Raw genomic sequence first — 27,982 nt, 5'->3', positions numbered from 1 at the left:
TACCTTATCTCTTCAGACTGCCTATGTTCTCTGCAGTTTGAAATTGTTAACTACAAGCTGATTGGCCCTTCCCCTGTACCTGGGCTTTCGCGGGCTTTTTAGCTGCTTTGTTACAAGCCGGATGCCCTTCCCCTCCCACCCCCCACCCCACCCTACACCTGAGCCAATTATTCTGGATTATTTTTGTGAGTCCAGCATCCTGAATCTGTTATTCAGCCATTCAAGTTACTTCCTCTGGCTTTGTTAATGGCCTCTGTCTTAATTCTCCTCCACGGTGGCCATTTTCCTGACTGTTTATAATTTTCTATCTCATAAGCATGTAGTCTACAGTAGAAATGGAAAAACATAAATAAAGTGAAGGGACTGGAGTGGCTTTCTTGATAAAAATGAGCATCTGAGAATTTTTTTTCCTTTCGATTTTCAATTTTGCTTTAAATCAGTGATATTTGCAACTCTAGTTATGTTACATTAAATATTCATGACAGCAAGCTACTTTTATACTAGAAATGGGAGCAGTATAGCATGAAAACTTTTTCATTTTTGTTTAATAAATAAACCCATGATAGAACAATGGTTGCATTAATTTTACAACACTATATAAACCGTTTCCTTTCAGATGTAAGAGTTTCTTTACCATCTTTTGAAAGATAGTGCAGGCTCTTTACTTGCAGTTGGCTTTATAAATTTGCATTGTCAAAGCTAGAAAGCAGTGTGGTATGATAGAAAATGTGCAGGAACACTACATCACTTTTTGATCTTTTGCTGAGACATCACTTCAGGTAGTCTTATCTGTGGTCCTTAGGACTATGGCTTTGGAACAGGTCTGATCTGGTTCAAAGCCCAGCTTTGACCTTACCAACTATGGTACTTTGGGCAGATTACCTTACCTCTCTGAGTTTTTGTTTTCTTGCCTGTAAAAAGAATATTAGTGCTTGTTTTTCACGGTTGCTGTTGTGTCTGCTCACTTGCGGGCCGTGAAAGAATTCACAAGTCAGACATACAGAAGATTTATTAAAGTAAGAGGAGAGTCGGCTGGGCAGAGTCTGCTAGAAACTACTGCAAACTACTGAGTTGTCACTTTGTTTGGTCTCAAGTTTTATCTTTTCCTGTAGTTGGGGTGGGGGAAGGTGCAGTAAAGCTGGTTACTGCAACCTTTGCATATATTATATAGATTTCAGTTGGAGCCAAGAGAATGGATCACATACAGATGCAAAACCTCTCCCAAGTCACAGGGCTAGCACTGGGCTAAATAAATAGAAACATTGAAACTTGTCTGCATAGTAAATGTACAGCAAGCAGAATCATTAAGAAGCTAAAAAGGAAAAAAAGCTTTCAAAAAGTCCCAAGCTAAACTACACTTATTAATGTGAATTATACCAGAGGGCCAAATCTCAAAAATAGAAAATTTAGTGCTACCATTACAATCCGGTCTTAATGAGACAGGTTAGTTATTAGTATGTTGCTAGGTAGACAGGGAGGTCCCTGGCGGAATAAACAAAAAGCAGCCATATCCTGAAATTCCAGGTTCTGGAATGTCTCCTTCACTCCAGGACAAAGATATGAGAACTCGCCTTGAGGTTAATAAATTATCTCAAATCCCTTCTGGCCGGACAAAGGAGCAGATCTGATAGACAGGGATGGGTTGGTTCGTTAATCCCTTCAGGAGGAGCAAACAGGACAAACCTGATAGGTGAATTCCATTAGAAGGCTCCAGCCCCCTGCCCCAAGCCGACGAGGGAAGGTATAAAAGTAAGAGCTTTTCCCTCAGTCACGGGGCTCCCCGCTCGGGAGCTCTGACCCTTTGTTTTCAATAAACTACTGCCCCAGCCGGCTGGAAATAAACCTCGCTGTGTGACTTGCATTATTGTGCGGGTTCTCTGTCTGTCTGAGGGGGACAATTCCGGACCTTAACATTACCTCTTTTTAAAACTCTTTGCCTCTCCTGGGTCCGTGTTTCCATTCTTGGGTCTCAGGAGACGCGATCCCGGCTCACATCCAGAAACTGCCGCCAGAGAAATATTCCTAGATCATTAACAGTTGCTATGGAAATTAGATAGTGAAAGGAGTCTGGAAAATTACCTTGCTGGAAGCAGCTATTCAACAAATGTTAGGTCTTTTTGCTGAGTAGATTTATTTTCCTCCTAAGCAACTCAAGTGCTTGTATAAATAGATTGAGAACTTTAAAAAAAGTACATTTGATGTGGTTATTGAAACCAAGTTTGTCATTAAAGATTATCAGCCCGTGTAGGACCAGCAAAGTGTAGTGAGGTTTCTGAAAATGGTGAAAGAGTTAGAGGCTTCTTTAAAATAAAACCAAAACAAATACAGAAAATAGAAGAAAAAAGCAAAAACGCTGGTACAAAGTAAAAATGCCTCCTTGAGATTGAGGCCTTTGTGTGATCACCTAGGGCATTTTGTGCCCCTGTCAGCTTTGCGTTTAAAGACGTTTAGGATCTCTTCCTCAGAATACGTACTATGTGTACCACACACTCACTAGCAGCCGTAATAGCTACTGTGCAACTGTCTCACTCTAGTTTTCCTTGAACTTAAAGAATTCTGTACTTAAAAGATTTATTTCTCCAGTCACAACATCTAAAATTAGTAAAATTTCTTAATTCATCACATTTTAAATAGGACAGTCCTTGCTGTGCATGGTTAAATTCGGTTCTACGTCCTGACAATTTCTGTGATTAAATGAACATTGATGAAGAAACTGAAATGTCTAGAGAGCTCTGCTTAAGAGTTGGGTTACAAAGATGATGCTCTATTAGAAGAGAAGCAGGTAGGCTATAAATGCCAAGGAGGAGGTATAAACAAAGTGCCATGGAAGTGCCTAGAAGGACAATTGCTTCCAGCTGAGAGGATGGAGAAGGCTTTATAGAGGAAGTTGCATTCGAATTTGGCCTTGAGGAAGAGAGGATTAGCTGGGTAGAAGGGGGGGGGGGTTGGGAAGCGGGCAGTGGCACTGGAAGCAGGAGATACAACAAACTAAAGCAGAAGTGCATGGCATGTTTTAGGAATAGTGAATAGGTTGGTATGGGTGGAACCTTACAGGGTTTGGATTTGGTAAGAAATGAATCTGGAAAGGCCATACTGTGAAGTTTTTTAAAAAGCTGTTTAAAGGAGGTGGGACCTTATTCTGTAGATAACAAACTGGTGCAGAGAACAAAGGTAGTGAGCTCTGTAGTTTGGTTGGAAAATCTTAAGAGTGGCAAGAACAAAGTGAAAGAAAGAGAAACGAAAAGCCCAGTGGTCAGTTAGGAGATGATTGTAATAGTGAAGACAGAAAATCACAGAGATCAAGTTAGGCTATAACAGGATAGCTGTAGAAACCAAAGAAGACTGGATTTAAATGTTTCACGGTCACAGGCTGAATTCACAGACCTTGGTGATCAGATACGGAGATGAGGGTGAGGGAAGAGTCAAAGATCACTTCAGGACTTCAAGTTTTCTAGACACATAGATGCCAATTAACGAGGATTGAAAGAGGAATTCCTTTGGCGTAAAATGAGAGTACTTATTGTGAAGGACTTAATAAAGCAGAGTTTCCAAAATTCTAGTGCTCTATTATGTCTCACACTATAGGAAATCTCATGTTTCGAGTTGCTGTGTGAGAGGACATTGGTACATATTGTTGTAGTTATGAGGCTTAACCTGAGATGTTTTGAGTTTTTACAAGTTTGTTACATTATCTTTTTAACATAAGAGTACCACAAATAAATTTTTAGTCTTCAGGAGACCTATGAAGCCAAACGACACGAATTTTATGGTGAACGTCAGAGGAAGGAAGAAGAAATGAAACAGATGTTTGTGCAGCGAGTAAAGGAGAAAGAAGCCACACTGAAAGAAGCAGAGAGAGAGGCAAGTACACTGGTGTGATGGGATTTGTATATTTTTGGTATCCTATTAATTTGGGGGATCTATCTTGAGAATTTAGTTGAGGTGCTTTTGGAGACTGCTTGTTACTCTTTAACAAGTATCTATTTTAACACAATCTTTGGATACAGACTTTAAAATATCACAATCTGAAATCAAATAAAAACTTTGGCCCTTATGAGTAAATGGTTTTCCATTGAAATTGTGTTCCAAGGACTTGTAATGGACTGGTTTACTAAGAATTGTTTTAAATATCTTAACCATGAGCCAGAAATATTTTAGCTCTGGCATGATAAAGCCTTTTTTGAGAGTTTTTGAGAGTTATTGGGATTGTGTTTTGCCACGAAATGGGTAACTATGAAAGTTGTTAAGTAGCTTTTTGAGTTTGAATGCAGGCTTTTTGGATGAGTTACATGGTCTAGATGACCTTTGGATATAGACTTGCCACAAAAAAAAAAATCAGCAGTAAGTTCCCATGGTTTTGTTTGCTTCTCGTTCTTCAAGCAACAATTTTTGTTTTATTTATGTTAAGCTATTTTCTATAGACCTGTACTGTAATGTACCTGTACTGTAATTACCTAACTGTAATGGTTACTTTTAATAGCCATACTTAAGAGACGGGTCAAAAAGGAGGAGCTACAGAAGGAATTTCTAGGAGAAGACAAATGTTAATACAAATGAGTTTGATAACATAAGAGTTCCTGAAGTGTCATTTGTAAAGTAATTTAATTTTACAAATTTATTGTTTCAAGTATACTTACATCACTTGATTTTAAATGAATCCTACAGTAAGTGGTTTTATAAAATTAAAACTCTAATGTACCTTATTTATAATGAATTTTGATCTTTTATTTTGAAAAGGTTCAAATAACAGGAAAGTGACAGTACAGAATGCCTGTGTCCCTCCCTACACCTAGATTTAGCAATGAACGTTTTCCCTTCTTTATTTTGTGTGTGTGAGTGTGTGTGTGTGTGTGTGTGTGTTTCCCTGGTCACCTGAAAACTGGTTGTAGATGTCATGAGACTACGTCTAGGCCTGTCAGTGTGTATCTCTGAAGCTTTGGGTATTTTCCTCCATAACTATAGTAGCAATATTACACCTAAGAAAATTAACAGGAATGCCATAATCTCCTAATCTCCAGTCCATATTCAGATTTCTCCAGTTATTTCAAGACTGTCTATTATTTATTTTTGTTTGGTGATTTTTTGGTTTTATTTTTTAATCAGAAGTAAATCACAGGTCTCATATTGCATTTGGGTGTTCTCTTTCTTCAGTCTCTTTTATTCGAGGATAGTCCCTATTTGGAGTTACTTTTTATACAAATATTGAGGAAGGAGTTGTGATGAGTAGGAAATTAGGATGCTGATTTTTCTAACAATTAGTAGATTGATCTTTAAGATGGTAGTAGAGTAAAACTCTTTCAAGTGTTTATCTCTCATATCATGATTCTTAGTTTCTCCAGTGAGGAGGGAAGATGTAGAAGTGGTTTATAGATTAGTTTTAATTTTTAAAACCCCACATAAAAATATTTTGCTTAAATATGTATTATTTAAAAGGAAATTAAAACTTCAGGGTGACCAAATGGTTGAAAGAAAAAGAGAAATACTGTTTGTCAATAGCTGCTTTATAGATTTTTATTTTTGTGATTCAAGTGCTTTTTTGTGTTAAGAGTATGTATTAAACTAATGAAGAAGTTAATTTAAATCTAAGGCGCCAACAACCAAAGTTGTCACAGGAGTTCTAAACTTTTAATTATATACCTTTACAAGCAGTAGATTACTGGCCTGTTTCATAACTATTACACGGTACCCCCATGACCAGTTTTCATGCTGTAAAGGCAGTATCCTTAATACTTTAGAGTATTAAAAAATCAGGGTCAGTCTACTGAAAAAGGAAATCTAGTCAGTAATCATCATTCCATGAGACCAGAATCGTCAACTGAAGGACTAAGGACGACAGTATAATTTATTGCTGGTTTTAGGACGGTTTCAGAGGGTAAAGGAGGCTTATTAATAATTACAGTGGGACAGCAGGTGGGTGTACACCGGGTTTCTTCTGCGAAAACCGGAACATTTGGTCACCCAGTACTTGGCTGCTGACATTTTAAAGTTAGTTATATCGGCAAGATACTGGCAGTCACTAATAAAAAGATAATTTGGGTAACCCAAAACATTATTTCTGTATTAGAGGACCTTGTTATTTAAAATATCCTTGCCAATATTGTTGTAAAACAAATTCCTCTTAATTTATCTTGCGTAAGAATCTGGATTTTATTATATAGTTAGCTGAAAATGCTGTGAACATTAGATAACTAAAATACGTAAATGCACAGAACAAATATCTCAAAATACTGTTTGTTATCTTTTCTACATCTTTATTAACATCATTCTAGATGTACTAATGAGGCATTATATGTATGACACTCAGAGTTCCCATTCCCCTACCCCACTACAAGAAAAAGCACAGTTTATATTTACCCCTAAAAGCACATACACATCATTAAATCATTACTCCTTCCCCATTTTATAAGTATATTTCTTCACTAATTTTTCATTTAATATTAATGCCTCTCCATTTCTAAAAGTACTCCAGATGATTTTTAGTAAAAAATACAGCTACATTATAATCCTGAACATGACAGTACAAGAGCCTTGTAACAGAGCAGGAAGGAGAGGTTTGCACATAGGTGGAGCTGAGAGCCGTGACGCAAGGTAACTTCTCAGTGAACACAGACAGCCCGCCTTCCAGGCGGTCAAGCAAATATCATTAAAGATATTTGCTAGTTCACTAAGGGAGGAATGTTGTCTCTAGCATTCATTTCTAAAAATGGATACATTTTAAAGCATCACTGAACAACACAATGTATTCCTGAGAAGTAGTATTTACAGAAGATACAGCAGTGTACCTTATTGGTGGTAACAGTCTTAGGAGCATAGGTGAGTAGTTGTCAACAGCACAGGTCTCCTGTTTCTAGCTTTTCTGATTAGTATTTGAAAAGATGTTTGAATGAAATGCCTATTGCAGTGAATAATGGAACCACAAGTGAATGCTTCATGTATAAAATATGCATTTAAGTAATCAGATATACAGAGGGTGCCAAAAAAATGTATACACATTTTAAGAAAGGAAAAAACTGTATTAATTGTAATACTAAATATATACCAATAACAGAAGATGAATGCAAGTCATGCTTGACTTCTGCAATTACAAGAGGTGCTCAAAGCGTCCGGAAACTTCTGATTATGGCGAACTACTGCTTGAGCATAGATAACATCGCTTAAAATGTTTATACACTTTTTTGGCACCCCTGGTATATCTGTATTAACATAATGTAAATCTGCCCCTTCATCTTCCCTGTCCAAGTTTTACCAGCCACATCACTCCTCTCCCAAATTTATAGGGGATGCACACATGCTCAGAGAGCTATAGACTATTTATACCACTGCTTTGAGTGACAGCTAGATGAGTTCTTCCACACACACACCACTTTTATATCTTAAATAAGAAAATACTAAGGAACTAATGCTTCTCTGAAATGACATCCTCAGGAATAAAAGGATTTAAGGTAGAATGGCCTTACTTAATCTGTTTCAACCTTGTTCTGTCTCTTTTTAAATACTTCTATCAGGTTTACTGGCTCACTACACACTATAACATATTTTGAATATTTAATTTTTACTAGGTTGGAGTTTAGCTCTCTTAATTTTCTACCCTTAGCCTCTGATTTTTAATGGTTTCCTCAACTACTGTGTTTCCCCAAAAATAAGACCTAGCAGACCATCAGCTCTAATGTGTCTTTTGGAGCAAAATTAATACAAGACCTGATCTCATATTACATATTATGTTATGTTATGTTATACTTCTATTCTATTCTATTCTATTATATTATATTATAGACCCGGTCTTATAGTAAAATAAGACCAGGTCTTATATTAATTTTTGCTCCAAAAGACGCATTAGAGCTGATGGTCCAGCTCAGTCTTATTTTCGGGGAAACACGGTATTATATGCCATCTTTTCTAGAAATCAAGTTCTGCTTTTTGTATGAATGCTAGGTTGCTGCCCAGAACAGAAAATACTAAAGATTATCTAAGCAGACCAGAGGATCAAGAAAAAAAAAATCTTACCTTTTTTGATCTAGTAGATTTAGATCCTATACTTGTTTTTGTGGCAGGCATGGCACACGGCTGATTCATATGGCGTCCACTCAAGTCTCTAGATTTTTTTTTTTTCAGATAACCAACAATTAAGTCAGTGAAATCTCATGTTGTAATGTTACAAAAGTCATTTTAATGGCCGCATTGAGTATATTTAGCACAAATGTATTTTTTTTACATTATTAGCCAAAAGCTATTTTTTTCCATTATAGTGTAAATTCTACTACAGTGAATATTTATATATAAAACTTTCTCTGAATATAGGATTTCTTGATTCAGTTTAAATTTCAAGAAGATCAGTGACTGTGGAAAAATGTATTTTTAAGGTTTTTGATTTAAATTGACAGTTGACACTTGCTTTCCAAATAGCTTTACCAGTATAACTTTCAACAGCTGTTTACTACAAATGATAACTTTATTTGGAAAATAGCATTTTTTATTTTCTCTTTTTGATAACTTGCTTTTGTAATTTGTGTCTCCCACTTTTATTGAGCATGGATTTTAGAAACTACTTGAAGAGGCTTTGTGGAGAAACTGTACAGCAAGAAAATAAAAACTCCAAAAAAGGGTCAAGTGTTTTAAAGACTGAGGTCTGTTCATGAGGTTGTGGTTTTTTACTACATTTTTCTCATGCACTTTTTGCATGGGACCTTATTGAAAATTAAAGGCAATTCCCAGTGTAAATTTTTTCTGAAAGCACGGACTTTGGGGACCCCAAGAAGATTGTGTGTTTGGCTGTGGAGGTTAGCGTTCGGAGTTGCATTTTCTGAGCCAGAGAACCTTCCTGTGCATTTGCTGCCATTCTGTGTCATTAGTGAGTATTGCACCTTTGTTTCACAGCTACAGGCCAAATTTGAGCACCTTAAAAGAGTTCACCACGAAGAGAGAATGAAGCTGGAAGAAAAGAGAAGACTTTTGGAAGAAGAAATAATCTCTTTTTCTAAAAAGAAAGCTACCTCTGAGATACACATGAACCAAGCATACATGGCAGCGGGCGGCCACCTAAAGAAAGACAAGGACCGTAAGAAGTAAGCCACCCCTAGCCACCCTGTCCCCGGTAGCCATGGCCCGCCTCACTTTCTGTCTGATCACCCTATCTCATCTTCATAGTGCTTCTCACCATTCTCTGTATTCCCTGTCTGCCTCCTGAGACTGAAATGTCAGCTCCTGCAGAGCAGAGACTTTGTCCTTCTGGTCACTGCTGTTACCCTAGCATCTAGAATAGCACCTGGCACATATTAGGTGCTCCGTAAATATTTGGCGAGATGAGTGGATAAACAAACAAACAAAAAAATACATCACTGTGTAAAAAGGGTCAGTTACCTGGGGAAACAAATGGGTTGCTCCTCATAGCTAAGCCTGCGGCTCCATTACACCTCTAGTAACTACTGACCTACCATTAGTTATGTTTAATTTCATGTCTAATGGAAGCTATACAGTTTGTTATGGAATCACAGATGTAAAATAATACTTGATAAAAAGAACTAATTCTTAGGTTCACTTTTTTTATTTTTTATTTTTTTAACAAATTCTACTGATAATGATTTTGTGAGAATTTTTATTTTAATAAGGGAACCAGGCTGTCGATTCGAACTCCTGTGCTTTGATGTCAGAGCTTGTGAAACCAGTGCTGGACGTAAAGATGCAGAGGAAGGTAGAGAGGGCCCCATAAAACGGGGCGGCCATGAGTAGCATTTGGATGATAATCCCAAGGCTTGTAGGTTTGGGGTATGTGTTAAATCGAAGTTACCAAAGTTTTAGAAATAAGTTTTATTTTTTCCTTTTTCATACTTTGTGTCCTTCATTTTCTTTCTCCCACTTAAAATGTCCTTGTCAGTTTGCCTATTTGACTGTTCTTGAAATTCTCCACTGATTTGTTCTGTTGAGAATGCTCCTTGGCGGGTTTCTGCCTCAGTTGACTCCAACTGTCTCTGCTTTAGCAGCATCCAGTCCTCAGGTTCCTCACAGAGCAGCACTTTCAGTTTAATTTTATCACCACGTCTTATTTCAAACCTAGCATTTTCAGAATATTGTAACTCAATTTCAAAATAGTTAGGACAACATAACGTTGGTCCATTTTTGAACTATGGAGAAGTAAATCCACAAGGTTTTGGTGTATTTAAGTGACCTGTGGATTTTATAGTTTGGGGGGGAAGAAAGAAAGAGTTTATATTAAAAGTTCAATGATCTTTTAATATAAGCTCTACAAGGGTATGGATCTGTGTTTTGTTCATGGATGTATCCATCCCCAGGGCTGAGAACAGTGCCCGGTACATATTGGGCATGTAATTACTTATTAGAAGAATGAGTACGATTTATAATAGCTATTTTTTATTCAAGCATTGAATTTCAAAAGATAAACTATAATGTATTACTGCTTTTCAATATGTTTTGAATTATAAAGCTAAGGGACCTTTTACCCTCTTTTCACCTTAATGCAATGTTACTAAAATTAGATTCCCCCATTGTATTTCATATATGAAAGATAATTTACATTTACCTTGTAGAAATTGGCACCCTGCTCCTGTCGAGAACCATTGGTATGTGCTGTTGTTTACAAAATTAGGGCCAAGCCCATACTTTTTTGAGAGCTCAGAATTCATCCTCAAGAAAATAGAGGTTTTTTTTTTTTAAAAAAAAAAAGAAAAGAAACAGAGTTTGACGGGGTTTTTTGTGTTTTCCTTTGCCAAAGTTCTGTAGCTAGATACCCTACAGTATATTAGCTGTATATTTCTTCTTTCTAGAAAAGCTTTGTAAAACTAATGATTCTAGTAATTTTTATTTACTATATGGTTTTTTTATTGTACCATTCAAAAGGGTTTTTTGTTTTTTTTTTCTCTTTCCAGCTCCAATTTTATGTAAAACAAAGGTTCCAGGTCACAGAAGGTCATCACAAGCAAGAGTTATTAAAATGTTAGAAGTATGCTGTGATTTTCTTGCTGTTTTTATTTGCTGTATCACTTATTCTGTATCTGGCAAACGGGCACAGTTACTGCCATGTATGGAAAAATACTTTTAAGTATAAGCCAGAGTGGATGATAGCACTTATATATTCACTGTTGTTAGAAGTTCTTAAGCTGTTGATTTGTGATGACTCTAGATCGTTTCGCCTGCTGCCCACTTACTGTCACTTTGCGCAGCGTTATACCACAGAGCAGTGTCAGTGCCACTGAAAATACAGAACTCATTCATACTATGGCTGATTGCCTTTATATTCCAAGATGAACCTTTTTATGGTGCATACAAAAAGAAAAATTTGGGGACTATGTTTAAAAATGTATTATGTACCTGAAACTGACCTCTCAATAGTTTTATAGAACTTTTTAACTTTTGATATAATTATCCAGTTGGTAACATGATCCTGAGCTTTTGTATCGAATTTTATATAACATGATGGCCTTCCATGCTTTAGTATGCCTTATTGTGGTTGATGTATTATTATGAGGAAACAAAATATGTTTAAAAGTAAAAACATCCAGGTATATAAATCCGTTTCCTAGTGTTAAATACCTTTGAACCTGGGTGTTAATCACAGTATTTTCATTAGGGTGTATTACATACTTGTTACTTAGAACTCTGTCTTCTGGGGAGAAAACAATAGAATTTTAATCATCTTATTAAAAATATTTCTTAAAATAATTGAACATCTAAATATTAAAGATATTAAAATTTAGATAATTCATATCTCAAGGGATATTTGAATGCAGTGCCTTAGTAATATTCTCAGAACAATTAACTTTTTCTTAAGTCATAGGTATATAATTTTTCATTTTTTTGTACCTAAATATTCTAAATGAAGCTGACATGTACTCTTGACTAATAAATCTACATATATTTACTAAAACATGTTTAAATTACTTTAATTTTTCTTTTCTTTTTTGTAATTAAAATCTATTGGGGTAACAGTGGTTAGTAAAATTACCTAGGTTTCAAGTATACAGTTCTGTAACACATCATCTATAGTATCACATTGTGATACTCTGCTCACCACCCAGAGTCAGTTCTTCCATCACCATATATTTGACCCCCCTTTACCCTCTTCTACTATCACCCTTCCTCCCTTACCCTCTGGTAACCACTGAACTATTGTCTGCCATAAGAAAAGATGAAATAGTGCCATTTGGGACAACATGGATGGATCTTGAGATTATTAAGCTAAGAGAAATAAGTCAGACAGAAGAAGTCAAGAACCATATGACTTCACTGATATGTGGGATATAAAACTGAAAGCAACAAAGGAACAAGACAAGTAAAGAAACAAAAAACGCTTAACTTTTCTTTTTACAAACAGTCAATCCTAAGAAACATTTTTATCAAAATTAGTGCATTTAATTACATGTTTGAATTATTTTAAGACAGGTATATTACCAGTATTTTTCATACAACAAAATGTCTAACTTAGCCTATGTCATATTCTGAATAGTGTTTTTTTTCATGAAGTTGCATATATTGCAAATAAAACCTTTCATTTCATAGCACAGTTTGCCTGAACAAATGCTTTACATTCCATTTTTGACATTTGAAATTCACAAATGTCTCAACCTTTTAAAATTTTAGAAAGGAGGTTATAAGTATCACAGAAAAAGTTCTGAACTTTCTTCTCAGGATCAGTCATGCCCAAGTTCTGGAAGGTGGAGCAAGAGAGATGGTGAGTCCCTGAGGCAGGCCAGTGCCTCAGCACTAAGCTTTAGCCAAGGAGAGTGTCATCCCAGAAGCTCGGGTAGTTATTTGTAGCCATATTAGAGTAAACTCTATGAAACAGCTATCCTAAACTTTAATAAAGTTACTTTTAAATGCCACATTGGTTGTTGGCATGTTAAAGTTATTCATATTTTTGTTAAAAAGATTATGGAAAGCGGCCTAAGACTCTGCACTTAACAGAAGGGTAATCATTTTGTACTAAGGCTCTGCTCTGCGACAGACTCAACTGCGTGTGCTCCAGTGACAAGGTGAGCATTATTTCATGTATTTGGGATTCCATGTATGATTTTATTTTTAAAGAATTGCACTGCAAAGAAAAAAACATTTTAAAAATAATTGCACTGTATGTTCAAATACTCATTGCAAAATGAGTTCTTATCCACAGATGCTTAAATCAGTAAATTTCCTGGGCACAAAATAAAGCTAGACATGTTTTGTTTAAATTTTTTTCCCATAAAGCATGTGAAACATTGCTTCTCGCTATCAACCGTTAATCTTTGTATATACTATTCTGATTTTTAAAGCTCTTTCACATAGACTGATTTCAGCTTCAAAACAACACAAAGGAAAAAGTGTTGCAGGTATTATTATCATCATCCGCATTTTGAAGATGAACTCATTTTAGGCCCTGTGTTCCTCTTGGGCTCAGAGGCTGTCCATGTCCTCATGGAACAACCACAACAGTAACAAGACAGCAGATTTATGCATCAAGTACTTTCAAAAGGCCTCCTGTCTCTACCCACAGAGCACGACTGGGTCTTGGCGGATTGGAAACAACTTTTCAGATGTAGGAATGAAGAAGGGCAATCCAGGTCATGTTTTTGATAAAACCTGTGTACTCTTGGAAAGTAGCTAAATATGAATAGTGAGTTTTGGGGAGATGAGGGCATGAATGAGGGTGAGGTTTTAGAGGTAGGTACAGAACAGATCAAGGAAGTGTAAGACCAATTCAGCAGGCAGTAGGAGCCACGGAAAGATACGACCTCATATGGTCAGATGCTTGTCCAAAGTTCATAGGAAAGATGTGTTGGGGGAGGAGGAACCATGGCAGGGACGGGGCCCACTCATCAGTCACTACAGTCTGGGCCAGTAGTTCTTAACTGAGTATACAATAAAATAAGTGGCATTTAAAAAAATACTGATTGCACAAAGGAATATACAGTAATGAAAGTGGTCATTTGGCTAAATCTAAATGAATAATGTGCAAAACAGTAACTATGTCTCATGGAGTTAAAAATATAGAGAGAATGAAAAGACAGCATTACAGTGGTGTATTGGGAGAGTGGGGTAGATGGAGTGATCTCAGGATCGTGCATTAACCGGAAAGAGGATAAAAGTCCCCGTCAGTAACATGAGACTTAGAGTGCACCTAGGTCTGGTCAAGTATATAATTTTCAAGAAAACTAGTCTAATAAGTGATAATCCAAAAGAAAACAAAAAAATAAGGGAAATAAGTATAACAACCTGAAAGCGTTTAGCAAATTAGTAGATTTAGACCCAAATATATCAGTAATTACATGTACTATGTGCTGTGCTCTAGTTTTTTTTAGATAAAAGTTTTAAAAAATCAGCTACATGCACGTCACGAGAGAGGTCTAAAACTTTCTGTCTTTGTAGACAGAAGATAGGAAAAGTAACATCTTGCAAACCCTAACTAAAGCTAACATGTATTTTCTATATCTTAAAAAAGTTTTAAGATAAAAAGCATTGTTAGGGATGAAAACGTACTCTTCAAATAAGAAAATATATAACGATTCCAAACGTATGTAATGTCATAGCCTCAGCATATTTAAAGCAAAAATTGAAGAGAATACATGGAGAAATAAACAAATTCACACTCAGGAGATTTTAACACCTCTTGTTTATGATAGAACAAACAGACCAAAAATTACTACAGATATGGGAGACTTGATAAAAACATTTAATAACTTGGGCCTGGTGAACCGTATGTAGAACAATGTACCCCAGAATCACAGAACACAGTATGTTCAAGTACACTCGAACTTTTATGAAAATTGACTATACGTTCAACTGTAAAGCAAGCCTCAATACCTTCTAAAGGAATTACATTGTAAAGACTGTTTTCTGATCATAATATAATTGATAGAAATCACTAGTAACTAAAAGATTTCCATATGTTTGGAAATTAAGAAATATACTTCTAAATAACCCATGAATCAATGAAGAAATCAAAAAGCAAATTAGAAAATATTTTGAACTGAATGATAATGAAAATATTATATACTTGTGAGAAGCAGCTGAAGTTATTCTTAGAATCAAAATTTATAGTCCTAAATACTAGTATTAGGAGGGGGAAAAAAAGGCTGAAAACCAATGCTCTACACATTTCATCTCAGGAAGTTACAAAAAGAGGCAGGAGTATACTAAACCCCCAAAATAATAAAGATGAGAACAGGAATTGATCAAATAGAAAAAAAAATGAATGTTCTTAAAAGATAATTAAGATTGATAAGCCATGAGAAGAAAGACCAAAAAGAATGAAAAGAGGCAAGAAAGATTAAAAAATAAACAACAAACCTGACATTACCCAAAAAAAAAAGAAAAAAGGATATGGAATGACCAGAACACACTACATTGCTTGTGGGAATGCAAAGTGGTTCACATACACAATGGAAAAGTTTGGCAGTTTCTTACATCCTCACCGTATATGTTTTCTATGGCTGCTTTAACAAATTATCACAAACTTAGTGGCTTAAAATAACTATTTTTACAGTTTTGGAGGCCAGAAGGCTGACATGGTTCTCACAGGGCTAAAATCAAAATTTGCGCAGGGCTGTGTTCTAGGGCAGAATCTCTCTCGGTCTTTTCCAGCTTCTAGAAGCTACCCACATTCCTTGGCTCATAAACCCCCATTTTCAAAGCCAGCAATGTTGAGTTGAGTGCTCACACTACATCCTGCTGACCGTTTCCTCTACCTGGCTCTTCCACTTCAAAGACCCCTGTGATTCCATTGGGCCATCAGCATAATCTCCCTATCTGCTGATGAGCCAGCAACCTTAATTCCCCCTGGCCATGTGACTAACATTCAAAGGAGCCAGAGATTAAGATCTTTAGGGGGACATTGTTCTGCCTGTTATGCCATACAACCCAGCAGTTCCAGTCCTTAAAAAGCGTATTCAAGATAAATGAAAATATGTGTCCATACAAGGACCTGTACTGAAATGTTCAGAGCAGATTTTTTTCTCAGTCTGCCAAACTCGAAACAACCCAACTGTCCATTAACTGATGAACACATAAACAAATTGTGGTTCATCATAAAATGAAAAGCAACAAACTACGGACACATGCTTAGAAACATGAATAAATCCAAGTGTTACGCTAAGTCAAGCCAGATGCAAAAGGCTATATACTATGACTCCATTTATGTGACATTTTTGTCAAAGCAAAACTATAAGGACAGAAACCAGCTGTGTTTGCCAGGCCTGTGGAGGGGAAGGATGGCTTCAAAAGCACGCAAAGCTTTTGGAGTGGTGGAAATATTCCATTTCTTTATTGTGTTGGTTACACAGCTACATACATTTGTAAAAACTCGTGCAACTGTACACCTGGAAAATTTTTTTACCAAATGTTAATTATACCTCAATAAGCCTGGCTTTTTTCCTTAAAAAGTTAAAAGGCAAAAACAATGGGAATGAAAAAAGAGAATATCACTACAGATCCTGTAGACATTAAAACATTAATACATTTAAAAATATAGAAAAAACGATAAATTCATTTAAAAAATTAGCTTAGTGATATAAGAATTAATGGAAACTTTCATAATAAAAGACAATCCATAATTAAAATCTGCTTAAAGGTTAGGCTGAGATGACTATCCGAGAATCCTACCAGACATAGAAAGAAGAAAGCCATTCTTTCACAAACTCCCTGTCGCCTTGCGACGGGGCAGATGATCCTGATTGTCTAGATGGGTCCAGTCTAATCATTTAGGTCCTTAAAAGCTGAGAGCCTTTCCCAGCTCTGGTCACGGGGAGGTGTGATGACTGAAGCAGAAACAGAGAGATGCAACATTGCTGGCTTTGAAGATGGCTGAAGGGGCCTCCAGAAGCTGGAAAAGGAAAGGAAACGATTCTCCCCGGGAGCCTCCAAAAGGAGCACAGCTGTGCTTAACACTTTGATTTTGGCCTGGTGAGACCAAAGGGAGACTTCTAACCACTAAAATTATAAATACATTTGCATTTTGCTTACCATTAAGTTTGTGGTATTAGGTTGGTGCAATTATTATTATTATTATTATTTTCCCCCCCTTCTTCGCCTCCCCCCCCGCCCGCCCCCCACTCCGGTTCAAGCGTTGTTTCTCAGTCTAGTGTAGGACACAGCTCCCTGGCCCTTGCTGGTATTATGAGCCTTGCGTTCCCCCGGCTGAGGCAGTCGGTCGTCAGTCGGCCGCTCACAGCAGCTCATAGCATCTCTCGCCCACTGCCGGCCACTCACGCTGGCACACGGTAGCCTGTGGCAGCACTCAGCAGCCCATGACAACTCACGCCAACCTCCGGCTGCTCACGGCGAGTTCCAAGAGCTGTTGTTCACAATCTTGGCTGTAGAGGACACAGCTCACTGGCCCATGTGGGAATCGAACCAGTGATCTCGGCGTTGGGAGCCCGGTGCTCCAACCACCTGAGCCACCGGGCTGGCCCTGGTGCAATTATTTCTAACCTTTTAAACCGTAATTACTTTTGCACCAACCTAATAATTTGTTACAGCAGCAATGGAAAACCAATACATTCCCCAAGAGTAAGTAAAGGAAACATTCCCAAACTCATTTTATAAAGCCAGTAGGACTTTCATTTCAAAGCCGAATAAGCACATTCTGAGAAAGGATAATTATAGTCTGATTTCATGTATGAACAGAGGTACAAAAATCCTAAACAAAATAATAAACTGAATACAGGAATATACTACACTTGATCTTAGCCAAAAGGCGAGAAGCAATGGGAATATGTGTGTGTGTGTGTGTGTGTGTGTGTGTATGTTTGTTTTTTTTAAGTACCTCATAGTTATGTTGGTTTATTCCAGGAATGTAAAGTTGTTTTAACATTAAAAAAATAATGTAATTCTTTGCATTAACATTAAATGAAAAAAAAAAATCCACGGTCAACCCTGTAGATTCAGAAAATATAAAATTTAGCATCTTTTCAAGATTAAAAAAACAGACAAAAAAACTCTTAGAACATTGACGAGAAGGAAACATACTTAATTTGATAAAAGATACCTATCAAAAAATAACCAATAGCAAGCATAATACCTAATGGTGAGATATTGGGAGCCATCTCTTGAAGATTGGGGACACGTGAGGGATAACGACTGTCATTCCCTTCCATTAAACATTTTACTGGAGCTTGTAGCTACTGCTGGAGGGCAGAAAAGAAAGATGGACCAGAAAGCAAGAAATAAAACACAGTATTCACAGGTAATATGGTTGTGTTTGCAATACATCCAAATGAAGCTGTAGACAATGTATTAGAATCAATAAATGAGTTTAGGAAGTTGTGGGGTACAACTGTCTACCTAATAATTTAAGAACCGTGGTCTGTAGCACATGCAGGACTCAGGTGCCTAGAGTTTAAAAGTAGCTACTAGTACCGTTCTACTCCCTGTGCAGAGGAGCGTCTCTTCTCCCTAAATTGTATTCTTGGCTCTGTTTCACTTGTGCCTTTCAGCCTCAATGGCTAGTAGTTTGTACTCAGGTTCCTGCTCCCACACACCTATGCTAATTGTAGTTCAGGGTCAGGGTCAACGTCCTCCATAAAGCCCACCCTCTCTTGGGTTCATGCAAATGGCCTTGTGCCTTTGCTGAGGCCCACGCAGCTTTGCGGACACAGCCACTCCAAGGAGCAGTCACCTGCAAGGTCAAAGCAGCATGATCCCCAAACCCCACATTCTGCCCAAGTCCAGAACTGAAAAGCGGACAGCACAACTGAAAACAACCCACAGGACGCCAAGCCACGACACCCACCCATATCAAATCTATGTCCAGATGTCCGAATAATGGTTATTCCAGGTGGGGGAGTCGTGACCAGAGGGAATCTGAAGGGAGATTCTGGGGTGCTAGTATATTTCTTGATGTTGGTATTGGTTACATGGCTGTTACTGTTTTGTGAAAATCCATGAAGCTGTACATTTATATGTGCACTTTCTGCAATACTACAACAAATGTTTAGAAGAGAGGGAAAGAGAGAGAGAGAGGGAGGGAGGGAGGGAGAGGGAAGAAAAGTGACTACATACTGAGGTCCACGCATCACAAAACCTCATCATAAGTTACTTTGATCTGTATCATCCATTCTCTGTGTTATTTCTCAATGTTCCTGACCAGTGTCATAAGTGGTAGAATTTTTCAGGGCCGAATAAATAGCCCCCAACCTCCTCATCTGAATTCTGAAAGACATTGAAAAATAAAAATGTGGCAGCTGGAGGCCAAAATGTCACCTTTATTGCTGATGAAGATTAAGCTTAGTGTGAGAGGCAGATGAGCTTGTTAAATGAAGCCCAGAATTAGGGAGAATCACCCACTACCCTGGTGGTGCTGAGTACAGGCCTTCTCAGAATTACGAATATATCCACTAGCAACTCACGTAAGTCATCCAGCTTCTATTAGGTAAAGCTTTGGTCCTAGACATTTCAATCGCAATGGCTTAAATGCTATAGTTGCTTCTTCTGTTGCCCTCCCAGCTCTTAGTTCCTTTTAAAGCACTTAGTAATTTGCAGACAGCTGTAATGTCTGTGCTCCTATTTGAACTCAAGGAAGCAGGTGGGTGTGTATTGTACCTCCATTGGACAGGTAAGGAAATTGAGGCCTAGAGAAGTGAATGACCTCAGGTGACAGTGGCAGAACTGAAATTAGAATCTGATCTTACCTGTCTCCTACTGTAAGGCCTGCTCCAGGCTATGGACACCAGACATTTCTAAGTCCAAGTGAACAGTAGCTGTTTGTCCACAGTACTGGGCTCTGACAGTCTTACCAACACAGGCTTGCCTGTAGAAAGAATGTGTCCAGGAAGAAGTGAGCTGGGCCGAATTTCTTTGCAGGCATCTAGAAATAGCTTGTAACATCCCTCAGGTTAGACAAGAAGATAGAGGGGGCAGTTTGCCTCCCTGCCCACCCATAGGGCCATGTAATAGTCTCCGGTACTGCCCCTGTAGTCTTCATTTCTGTTTATTCCCAATTTCTCACTGCAGAGTTGTTAATTTCAGTGTTTTTAGGTGTTACCACACATAAAGGAAGATAATAGCTTTAAAAAGAGATGCATAAAGAACAACACATCTTCAAGATTCCAATGAGTTTGAATGATGGAATTTCAGGAGTAGACGGGACGTATTTGAAAGCACCTCCCTGGATTTCACATTCTCTAAGTTAACCGTAGGAAAGGCTGATTTTCAGTACTTATTAGAAATTATGTTTGCATGAATTAAATGGATTCAAAGTTCCTAAATGCTGCATCACTCTAATTCTTACCTGTTTCCATTTGCTAAGAGCATACTTCCTTTTTAATAACTGTTTTTTAAAGCTATTCTCTGAAATAATTGATATATGAATGTGACATGGAGTGGAAAATATTACTGGAATGCAGACATGACCCCACGCCCGTATTATCCCATCTGACAGCCGCCTCGGGTCCATGGCTTTATCAGTGTTTCCCATGGAAATCCTCATCCAAATTTCTGCTTTAGAAGATAGATGTTTTGCTGTTCTTGACAAGCAGTTGCAAATAAAGCTCAACTGTGTTTTCCAATGGGGGAAAATGTGTCTAATGTTTCTTTTAAAGATACAGAGAATAGCCCAATAACAAAAAGGATAAGTCACAGTCTTGCTATTCCTTTTGTGGTTCCCAGTTCATACATGTGTGCATGCAGTTCACAGTGTGAACTGGCACATTGATTTTTTTCAAATGCTTACTTCTTCCGCATCATCAATGTAAACGTGAACCATTTTCATTTTATTCCTTTTCATTCACAACAACAAAAAGTAATGAGCTGTCTTCAGTGCTAGACTTTTCCTAGTGAAAATATACACAGTTTGCCATAACCAAAATCATTTCCTTTCCAAATCTGGGTGTGTATGATTCCCACCAGCACATGCTGCCGAGGGGTCACCTGCCTCACGAGCAGCGGTTTGTCTCGTCATGCTGGTAAGACAGCTGTCTCTGATGGTTTTGAGCTAATTTCAGGACAAATGTAAGGCTCACTCAGTGTCAAAGTGGATAATGCCAATTTAAGAGAGGCGAGGATTTAATAAGTCATTTGAGACTGGCCAGAAAATACCTGAGAAATTTATGAGTGTTACAAAGCATACTGGAATATTCCCAGAGATGGTAGCTAAGGAGAGATCTTGGTCTCTCGGAAATCTATATTTGGGTAAAAATAACGTGATTTGATTACTTTATACTTAAGGGCAACATAGGACCTTAAATAGAGCCTGGTGTTCACAAGTAAAAGCAGTAACATGCTAACTATAAAAGTAATCTCCACCTTTGGATAAATTGTTGATCGTGATAGTTTTCTCTGCTGCGTTTGAAATGGACAGAGGATCATCTGTCCTTTTGGATGACAGGACTGTGACCCATTTGCTACATGATTCACTCCTTTTTCACATCCAGATAAGGGAGAGGTTATTTATTCATACTTTCTACATGATGTTTTCGAGAGTAACAAGGATGAAAAAGCTAAAATTCGTGGCTTTCATGGTAATGGTTAATATACTGATACTGTGTGAGACACTACCTGGGTGCATTATATCATTATATTTCATTTATCCTCATGACACTCTAAAAGGTAACTTTTTCTCCGCCTCTCAAAGATGATGAGACAAGTTCAGGAAATTTAAGACCTCTTCTCACCTACTTCCCTCACCTTTTTGATTATTCATTCTCCTGTGCTAGACCAGCAACCTTAATCACGTGAATGATGGTGTCACCAGTGTTCTGACCTCAGCATGTCCCTTCTCTTTCCCCTTCTGAGTCTCGCTGTGTGCTCATCTACACTCTTCACTAGAGTCACATGCCAGGGGCGCCATATTTGTACCTGTGACCTTCATCTCTCTCCCAAGCACCAGATCTATATTTATAGCCAACTCCTTTAGCTTTTTCTTGTCTGGGAAGCTCTTTATCTATCCTTTGATTCTAAATGATAGCCTTGCTGAGTAGAGTAATCTTGGTTGTAGATCTTGCTTTTCATCAAGCAAGTATTCATTTGAATACTTCATGCCAGTCCCTCCTGGCCTGCAAAGTTTCTGTTAAGAAATCAGCTGACAGTCTAATGGGAGCTCCCTTGTAGGTAGCTAACTGCTTTTCTCTTGCTGCTTTTAAGATTCTTTCTTTGTCTTTCACCCTTAGCATTTTCATTATGATGTGTCTTGGTGTGGGCCTCTTTGGGTTCATCCTGTTTGGGACTCTCTACACTTCCTGGGCTTGTATATCTATCTCCTTCGCCAGGTTAGGGAAGTTTTCAGTCATTATTTCTTCAAATAAGTTTTCAATTCCTTGCTCTCTCTATTGTCCTGGTACCCATATGATGCGAATGTTAGCATGCTTAATGTTGTCCCAGAGGCCCTTTAAACAGTCCTGATTTTTTTGGATTCTTTTTTCTTTTTGCTGTTCTGATTGGGTGTTTTCTGCTACCTTATTTTCCCAATCACTAGTTTGATACTCTGTTTCAGCTAATCTTCTGTTGATTATCTCTAATGTATTTTTCATTTCAGTTATTGTATTCTTTATTTCTGACTGTTTTTGTTGTTGTTTTTTTTATCTCCATTTTTATGTTTCCTATTTCTTTGCTGAAGTTCTCCCTGAGATCATTGAACATCCTAATAACCAGTGTTTTCGATTCTGCGTCTGGTAGATTGCTTATCTCCATTTTGTTTAGTTCTTTTATTGGAGCCTTGTTCTATTCTTTTATTTGGGACATGTTTCTTTGTATCCCCATTTTGGCTGCCTCCCTGGGTTTGTATCTATGTATTAGGTAGAGCTGTGATATCTCCCAGTCTTAGTAGAGTGGCCTTATATAGTAGGTGTGCTGTGGGGCTCAGTGGCGCCACCTCCCTGGTCACATGAGCCACATGCTCCAGGTATGTCCCTTGTGTGGGTTGTGTGTGCCCCCCTATTGTAGTTGAGCCTTGATTGCTGTTTGCACATCAATGGAGGGATTGATTCTCAGGATGATTGTTTGTGAGGACTGGCCATGACTACAGTGGAGGTGTTGTTGTGCAGGGACTGACCCTCTGGAGGAGAATTCACTTTAGCAGGGCTCTGGTGCCTGCCCTGTGTGCCCTTCTGGCGTGTCGTCCCTCGGGGCAGCCAGGTGATGCTCCACCTGGGTCCAAAGTTGGCCACTGACGGTGCCAGACCCCTGGGGCTTCCTGGGGGAGTGGCTCACTGCCAGCCAAGTTCAGTTGCAACCTGTGCCCTGCCCAGGGCCACCTGGCATGAGCCACAAAGCAATCCACACAATGGCCGCCACACATGCTGAGTTTGAAGGTGCCTCAAGAGGCCAAGCTACAAACTAAGGCCAGCTGTTGCTAGTGCCGGGCCCATGGCTGCTCAGCTAGAGATACAGGACATGCCAAAGCCAGATGCTGCTTGTTTGGGTTTTGTGAACCTTTGAGAGATTTTAGGAAATTCTGGAGCATGAGCCCAGACAAGTTCCTTATACTGAAAAGCCACTGAAATGGCTTGGGTGGGCCCGAAAATTAGGTGGGGTGAGGTCTCAGGGAATCAGGGCAAATGAATGGTGTTAGCCAGGTTGATGGAGACTCAGATATGTTGGCCACCTGTGTCTGCACACTGGGAGTGGAGAGGGCTCAACAAAAAAAAAATGGCTTCCACCAACTCCTCCGACAGGAAAAAAGCTGCCACCCTCCAGCCCTTGCCCTGAAGCCAGAGAACTCAGTTCTTCCCCATATGTCCCTGGTATTTTTTGAGCTGCTGCCCCAGTGCTGGAGCTCAGAGCGAATGAGTCCGTCAAGGAGTAAGTCAGTGCATGGGCCCTTTAAGAGGAGTGCCTAGGATTACAGCAACCGTCGTCTCACTCAGCCACAATCTCCACTGGTTTTCACAGCTAGAAATTGTGCGGACTTCTCTCCCGGCACCAAAACCCTGGGGTAGAGATCCTGGTGTAGGGCTCGGGCCCCTCACTCCTCTGGGGGGGACCTCTGCAGCCAAGACATCCCTCCCAGTTTTTAATGGTCACACACAGGTATGGGACCAGCCCGTTCCACATCTCCACCCCTCCTACCAGTCTCAAGGTGGCTTCTTTTGTTATGTCCTTAGTTGTAGGGCTTCAGTTCAACTAGACTTCAGGCAATTCTCAATGTGGGGACAGAGTCCCAGCCGTCAGCTGCTATCAGATGGCCATCCGCTGCAGCTGGGTGGCCATCAGCTGTTACCTGTTGGCCATTAGCCACTAATATAACTGCCATGGCTATGCAGGCGGGTTGGTTGGTTGGCGGAGAAGTAGACGGCGGATTGCAGATTGTGTGCTTCCTGCTTCCTGTGTCTCCAACGCTGTGTATATTTAACCAGGGAGAATATAGTGTGGTATGACTCCCCTATCTATGGCTCCATCGGTGTTCCTTTGTGGCCTCACCATATCCTGCATCCTTGTGCAGGGAGCAGGAGTTGAGTCCCTCTATGACACTCAGTGATGGTTCTTCTGTAGTTTAGTTGTAATTTTGATATTGTAGCGAGAGGAGGTAAGCACAGCATTTACCTACTCCACTGTCTTGACCCTTAACCATATCTCTTTTTGTTTTTGAATTTGGCAGAGCAGACATTTTAAACAAGCATACACAGGAAATATGCATCTTCTAATTATGCTTTTCTTCTCCATGGCTGCTTAGAGGAATGTTTTGTAAAGCTGAGCCTATTACTCCATTATCCATTCATCCAGCTTCCACATATTTGTTGTGGCCTCTATGGAACACAGAGTGAACTGAGGTCCCAGCACCATGACCTGCCAGCAGGCACAGCTCAGAGTTCCCCTGCAAGGGCTCTGGTGGAGGGAGGTCAGGATGGCATTCTGAATCTGGACTTGGCGGGGCCTCAAGCAATCTTTCCAGAGAAATTGACACCCAGTGGAGACCTAAAGAAGACAGTATCAGCCAGAAGAGAGTAGGGGGAAGTGCTACCAGCAGAACACAAACTTCAAAGGAGCGCAGGCCCCATTCTCTGACCTGCATGAAGTCAGGGTGTAAGCAAGGGCTGGGGCAAGAAAGGTCTTGTGGCTGGTGTGAAAGGTTTTTGACTTTACCATAAGGGTAATGGGAAGTCGGGAAGAGTTTTAATCTGTTTTGGTGGCTCAGTGTAAAAGGTGGATTGGATTGCGGGCGGGAGTCAGCAGGGGAAACAGCTGGGCTCCTGGAGAGCTGCAGGTGGTGGAAATGATGTGTGCTGGGAAGAGGAGACATTTTAGGGAGCTCCTGGGGGCAGGACTGTGGGGTGGGCCTGTAAGACAGGAGGGTGAAGGGGGGGGAAGGCATCAAAGACAACTGCCTGGATTTCTGGCTTGTTCACCTGGACACATGGTGGTGCTGTGACCTGGGGCAGGAAAACCAGGGGCAGGAACAGACTGGGAATGAAGTGGTGATGCCTGGAGAGCCAAGGTCCAGAGAAAGAGATCCGGAAGGGAGGGAGATGGTGTGCACATGGGATTGGAGGCCAAGGAGAGTTTGCGGTCACCCAGGGAACACATGTGGAAAGAGAAGAAAAGTGCCCCACACTGAATCCAGAGGAGCAACATATTTAGGGACAGACTGGAGAAGAGGAGCCTGCAACAGAGACAGAAAAGGAACTTCCAGGGAGGTGGAGGAAAGCCAGGAAGTGTGGCATCCTGGAGAGAAGAGGCAGAGGAGAGACATAGAGGGACTGTCTTTAAGAATGAAGCCATCAAGTGCTAGTACTGTCAGGAGTACAAGAAAGATTGGATTTCTCAGCAATGAGGTCACTGGTTGCCTGAGATAACAATGGGACAGTAGTCTCATTGGAGGGTGGAGTGGGCAGAAGCTACAGTGGTGGATGGGAGATGGACTGAGAGGTGCACACAGTTCGAGGACTTTTCCAAGAAAGTTGGCTATGACGGGGAAGGGAGGGGAGGCAGTGCATTATCAGCTCGCTACTACTGAGTAAGAAGTCACCCCCAAACTGTGTCAAGCAACAACCATTTATTTTTTCTCACAAGATCTCAGATTGGCTGGATAATTCTGCTGAGCCAGGCCAGGCTCACCTGAGCTGGGCTGGGATCCCTCATGTGTCTGCGGTCAGCTGCTCTGTGTGATCCCACACCCATTGGGAGAGCCTGAGCTTGTTCTCACGATGGAGACGGGGGTTCAAGGGAGCAGATGGAGGTGCGCAAAGCTTCTGGAGGCCTAGGCGTGGAATGAAAAACCATCACTTCCACTGCATCACTATGTCCAAAGCAAGTGTGGCCAGCCCGGACCCAAGGTGTGGGAGACAGACAGACACAGATGTAGCTGGGGAGGAGTATGGCTGTGTGGCCACTTTGTCATCAGTCCATCACAGGCAATACACAGCCTCTCTGCTACCACTTTGCCTTCTGCTGACCCATTCTCCACACAACAGCCACAGTCGCCTTCTGATCACAGCTCGGACTGCGACATTCACATGCTGCAAACCTCCCTGTGCTGAGGGTGGTGTCGTCTAGTCCAGCTCCCTGTAGGACTCGCTTCCGTCTGCCATGGGCTCCCCCAGGAATCCGTTGTCCTGTTCCGGTCTCCCAGGAAATGTCAGCTCTCCAGATGGCCCTCTCGGGCACCAGGTGAAGCTTTGGAATGTGTCCATATGTTTCCGCAGTGATTCTCTTTCTAGAGACAGCCCCACAAGAGCAGGGCCCTCACCACTCTATCCCAGGGCGGGCACACACCTGGTCAGTGAGCATTCGGAGTGAATGAAGGGACACTGAGAAGACACCAGACTCCTGGCTGACTGGGGCAGAAGGGGCGGGAGTTTGGCGAGGCACCGGGGCTGGCAGGGAAGACCAGCTGTGGTGGGCCTTGCCCATGGTGCCCTCTGCTACCTTCCTTTCATTTCTTTAGGGCCTCTAGGACAGAATGGAATAGAAGTGAGGGGAACAGAACCCCTTGCTTTGTGTTGGATCCGAAAAGTAAAGCTTTTATCTTTTTACTAAGTATTTTCATTAAGTATATCAGCTGTGGATTTTCATAGATGCCCTCAGGTTGAGGAAGTTCCCTTCTACCTTCTAGTTTTTGAGAGTTTTATTTTTAGTTAGGAATCGATGCTGGATTTTGTCAAATGTTTTTTCTGTATCTATTGAAATGATCATATTTTTTTTCCTTTTTAATTTAATTTATTTTTTTATTGAGATATAATTGGTGTATAACATTGTATAAAGTTAAGGTGTACAACATGTTGACCTGACACACTTATATATTGCAATACGATTATCACTGTAGGTTCCCTAGTACTTCTATTACGTCACGTGATTATCATTTCTTTTTTGTGGTGGGAATAATTAAGATCTAGTCTCCTAGCAACTTTGAAGTTTATAATACAGTATTGTTCTTTATGCTGTGCATTAGATCTTCAGGATTTATTTACCCATTAATTGCAAGTTTCTACCCGAAAACAATATATCTCCCATTACCTCAACTCCCAGCCCCTGGCAACCACTATTCTACTTTCTGTTTTTATGAGTTCAGCTTTTTTAGATTCTACATGTAAGTGGGATCATGCAGTATTTGTCTATGTCTGACTTATCTCAATTAGCTTAATGCCCCAAAGCTCTACCCATGTGGTGGCAAATGGCAGGATTTTCTTCTTTCTCATGGCTGAGCAGTATTCCAGTGTGTGTGTGTGTGTGTGTGTGTGATAAATCATCTCCTTTATCCATTCATTCATTCGCAGACACTTAAGTTGTTTCCATATCTTGGCTATTGTGAATAATGCTTCAGTAAACATGGGAGTGCAGATATCTCTTCAGTACCCTTTTTAAATTTCCTTTGAATATATACCCAGAAGTAGCATTGCTGGATCATATGCTAGTTTTATTTTTAATTATTTGAGGAACTCCATACTGTTTTCCACAGTGACTAAGCCAATTTACATTCCCACCAACGGTGCACAAGGCTTCCCTTGTCTCCACAACCTCATTAATACTTATCTCTTGTCTTCTTGATGACAGCCATTCTAACGATGTGAGGTGGTATCTTGTGGTTTCGATTTGCATTTTCCTGATGAACAGTGACGTGATATTGAGCATC

At 39.7% G+C, this 27,982-nt stretch overlaps 1 protein-coding gene across 2 annotated transcripts in view; it reads left to right on the top strand.

The window, feature by feature from the left end:
• Positions 1–10,957, top strand: part of SEPTIN10 (septin 10) — a 58,896-nt gene extending 47,939 nt beyond the window's left edge. For both annotated transcript variants that reach the window (XM_033125467.1, XM_033125468.1), the window contains 3 exons: positions 3,729–3,861; positions 8,875–9,062; positions 10,881–10,957. In XM_033125467.1, the coding sequence (XP_032981358.1) occupies positions 3,729–3,861; positions 8,875–9,062; positions 10,881–10,896 (337 nt within the window). In that variant the 3' untranslated portion in view covers positions 10,897–10,957. The remainder of the gene's footprint in view (positions 1–3,728; positions 3,862–8,874; positions 9,063–10,880) is intronic.
• Positions 10,958–27,982: the final 17,025 nt, after the last annotated feature.

Source organism: Rhinolophus ferrumequinum, chromosome 13 (assembly GCF_004115265.2).
Source record: "Rhinolophus ferrumequinum isolate MPI-CBG mRhiFer1 chromosome 13, mRhiFer1_v1.p, whole genome shotgun sequence".
Classification (NCBI taxonomy): Eukaryota; Metazoa; Chordata; class Mammalia; order Chiroptera; family Rhinolophidae; genus Rhinolophus; species Rhinolophus ferrumequinum.
This window is presented reverse-complemented; position numbering and strand designations above follow the sequence as displayed.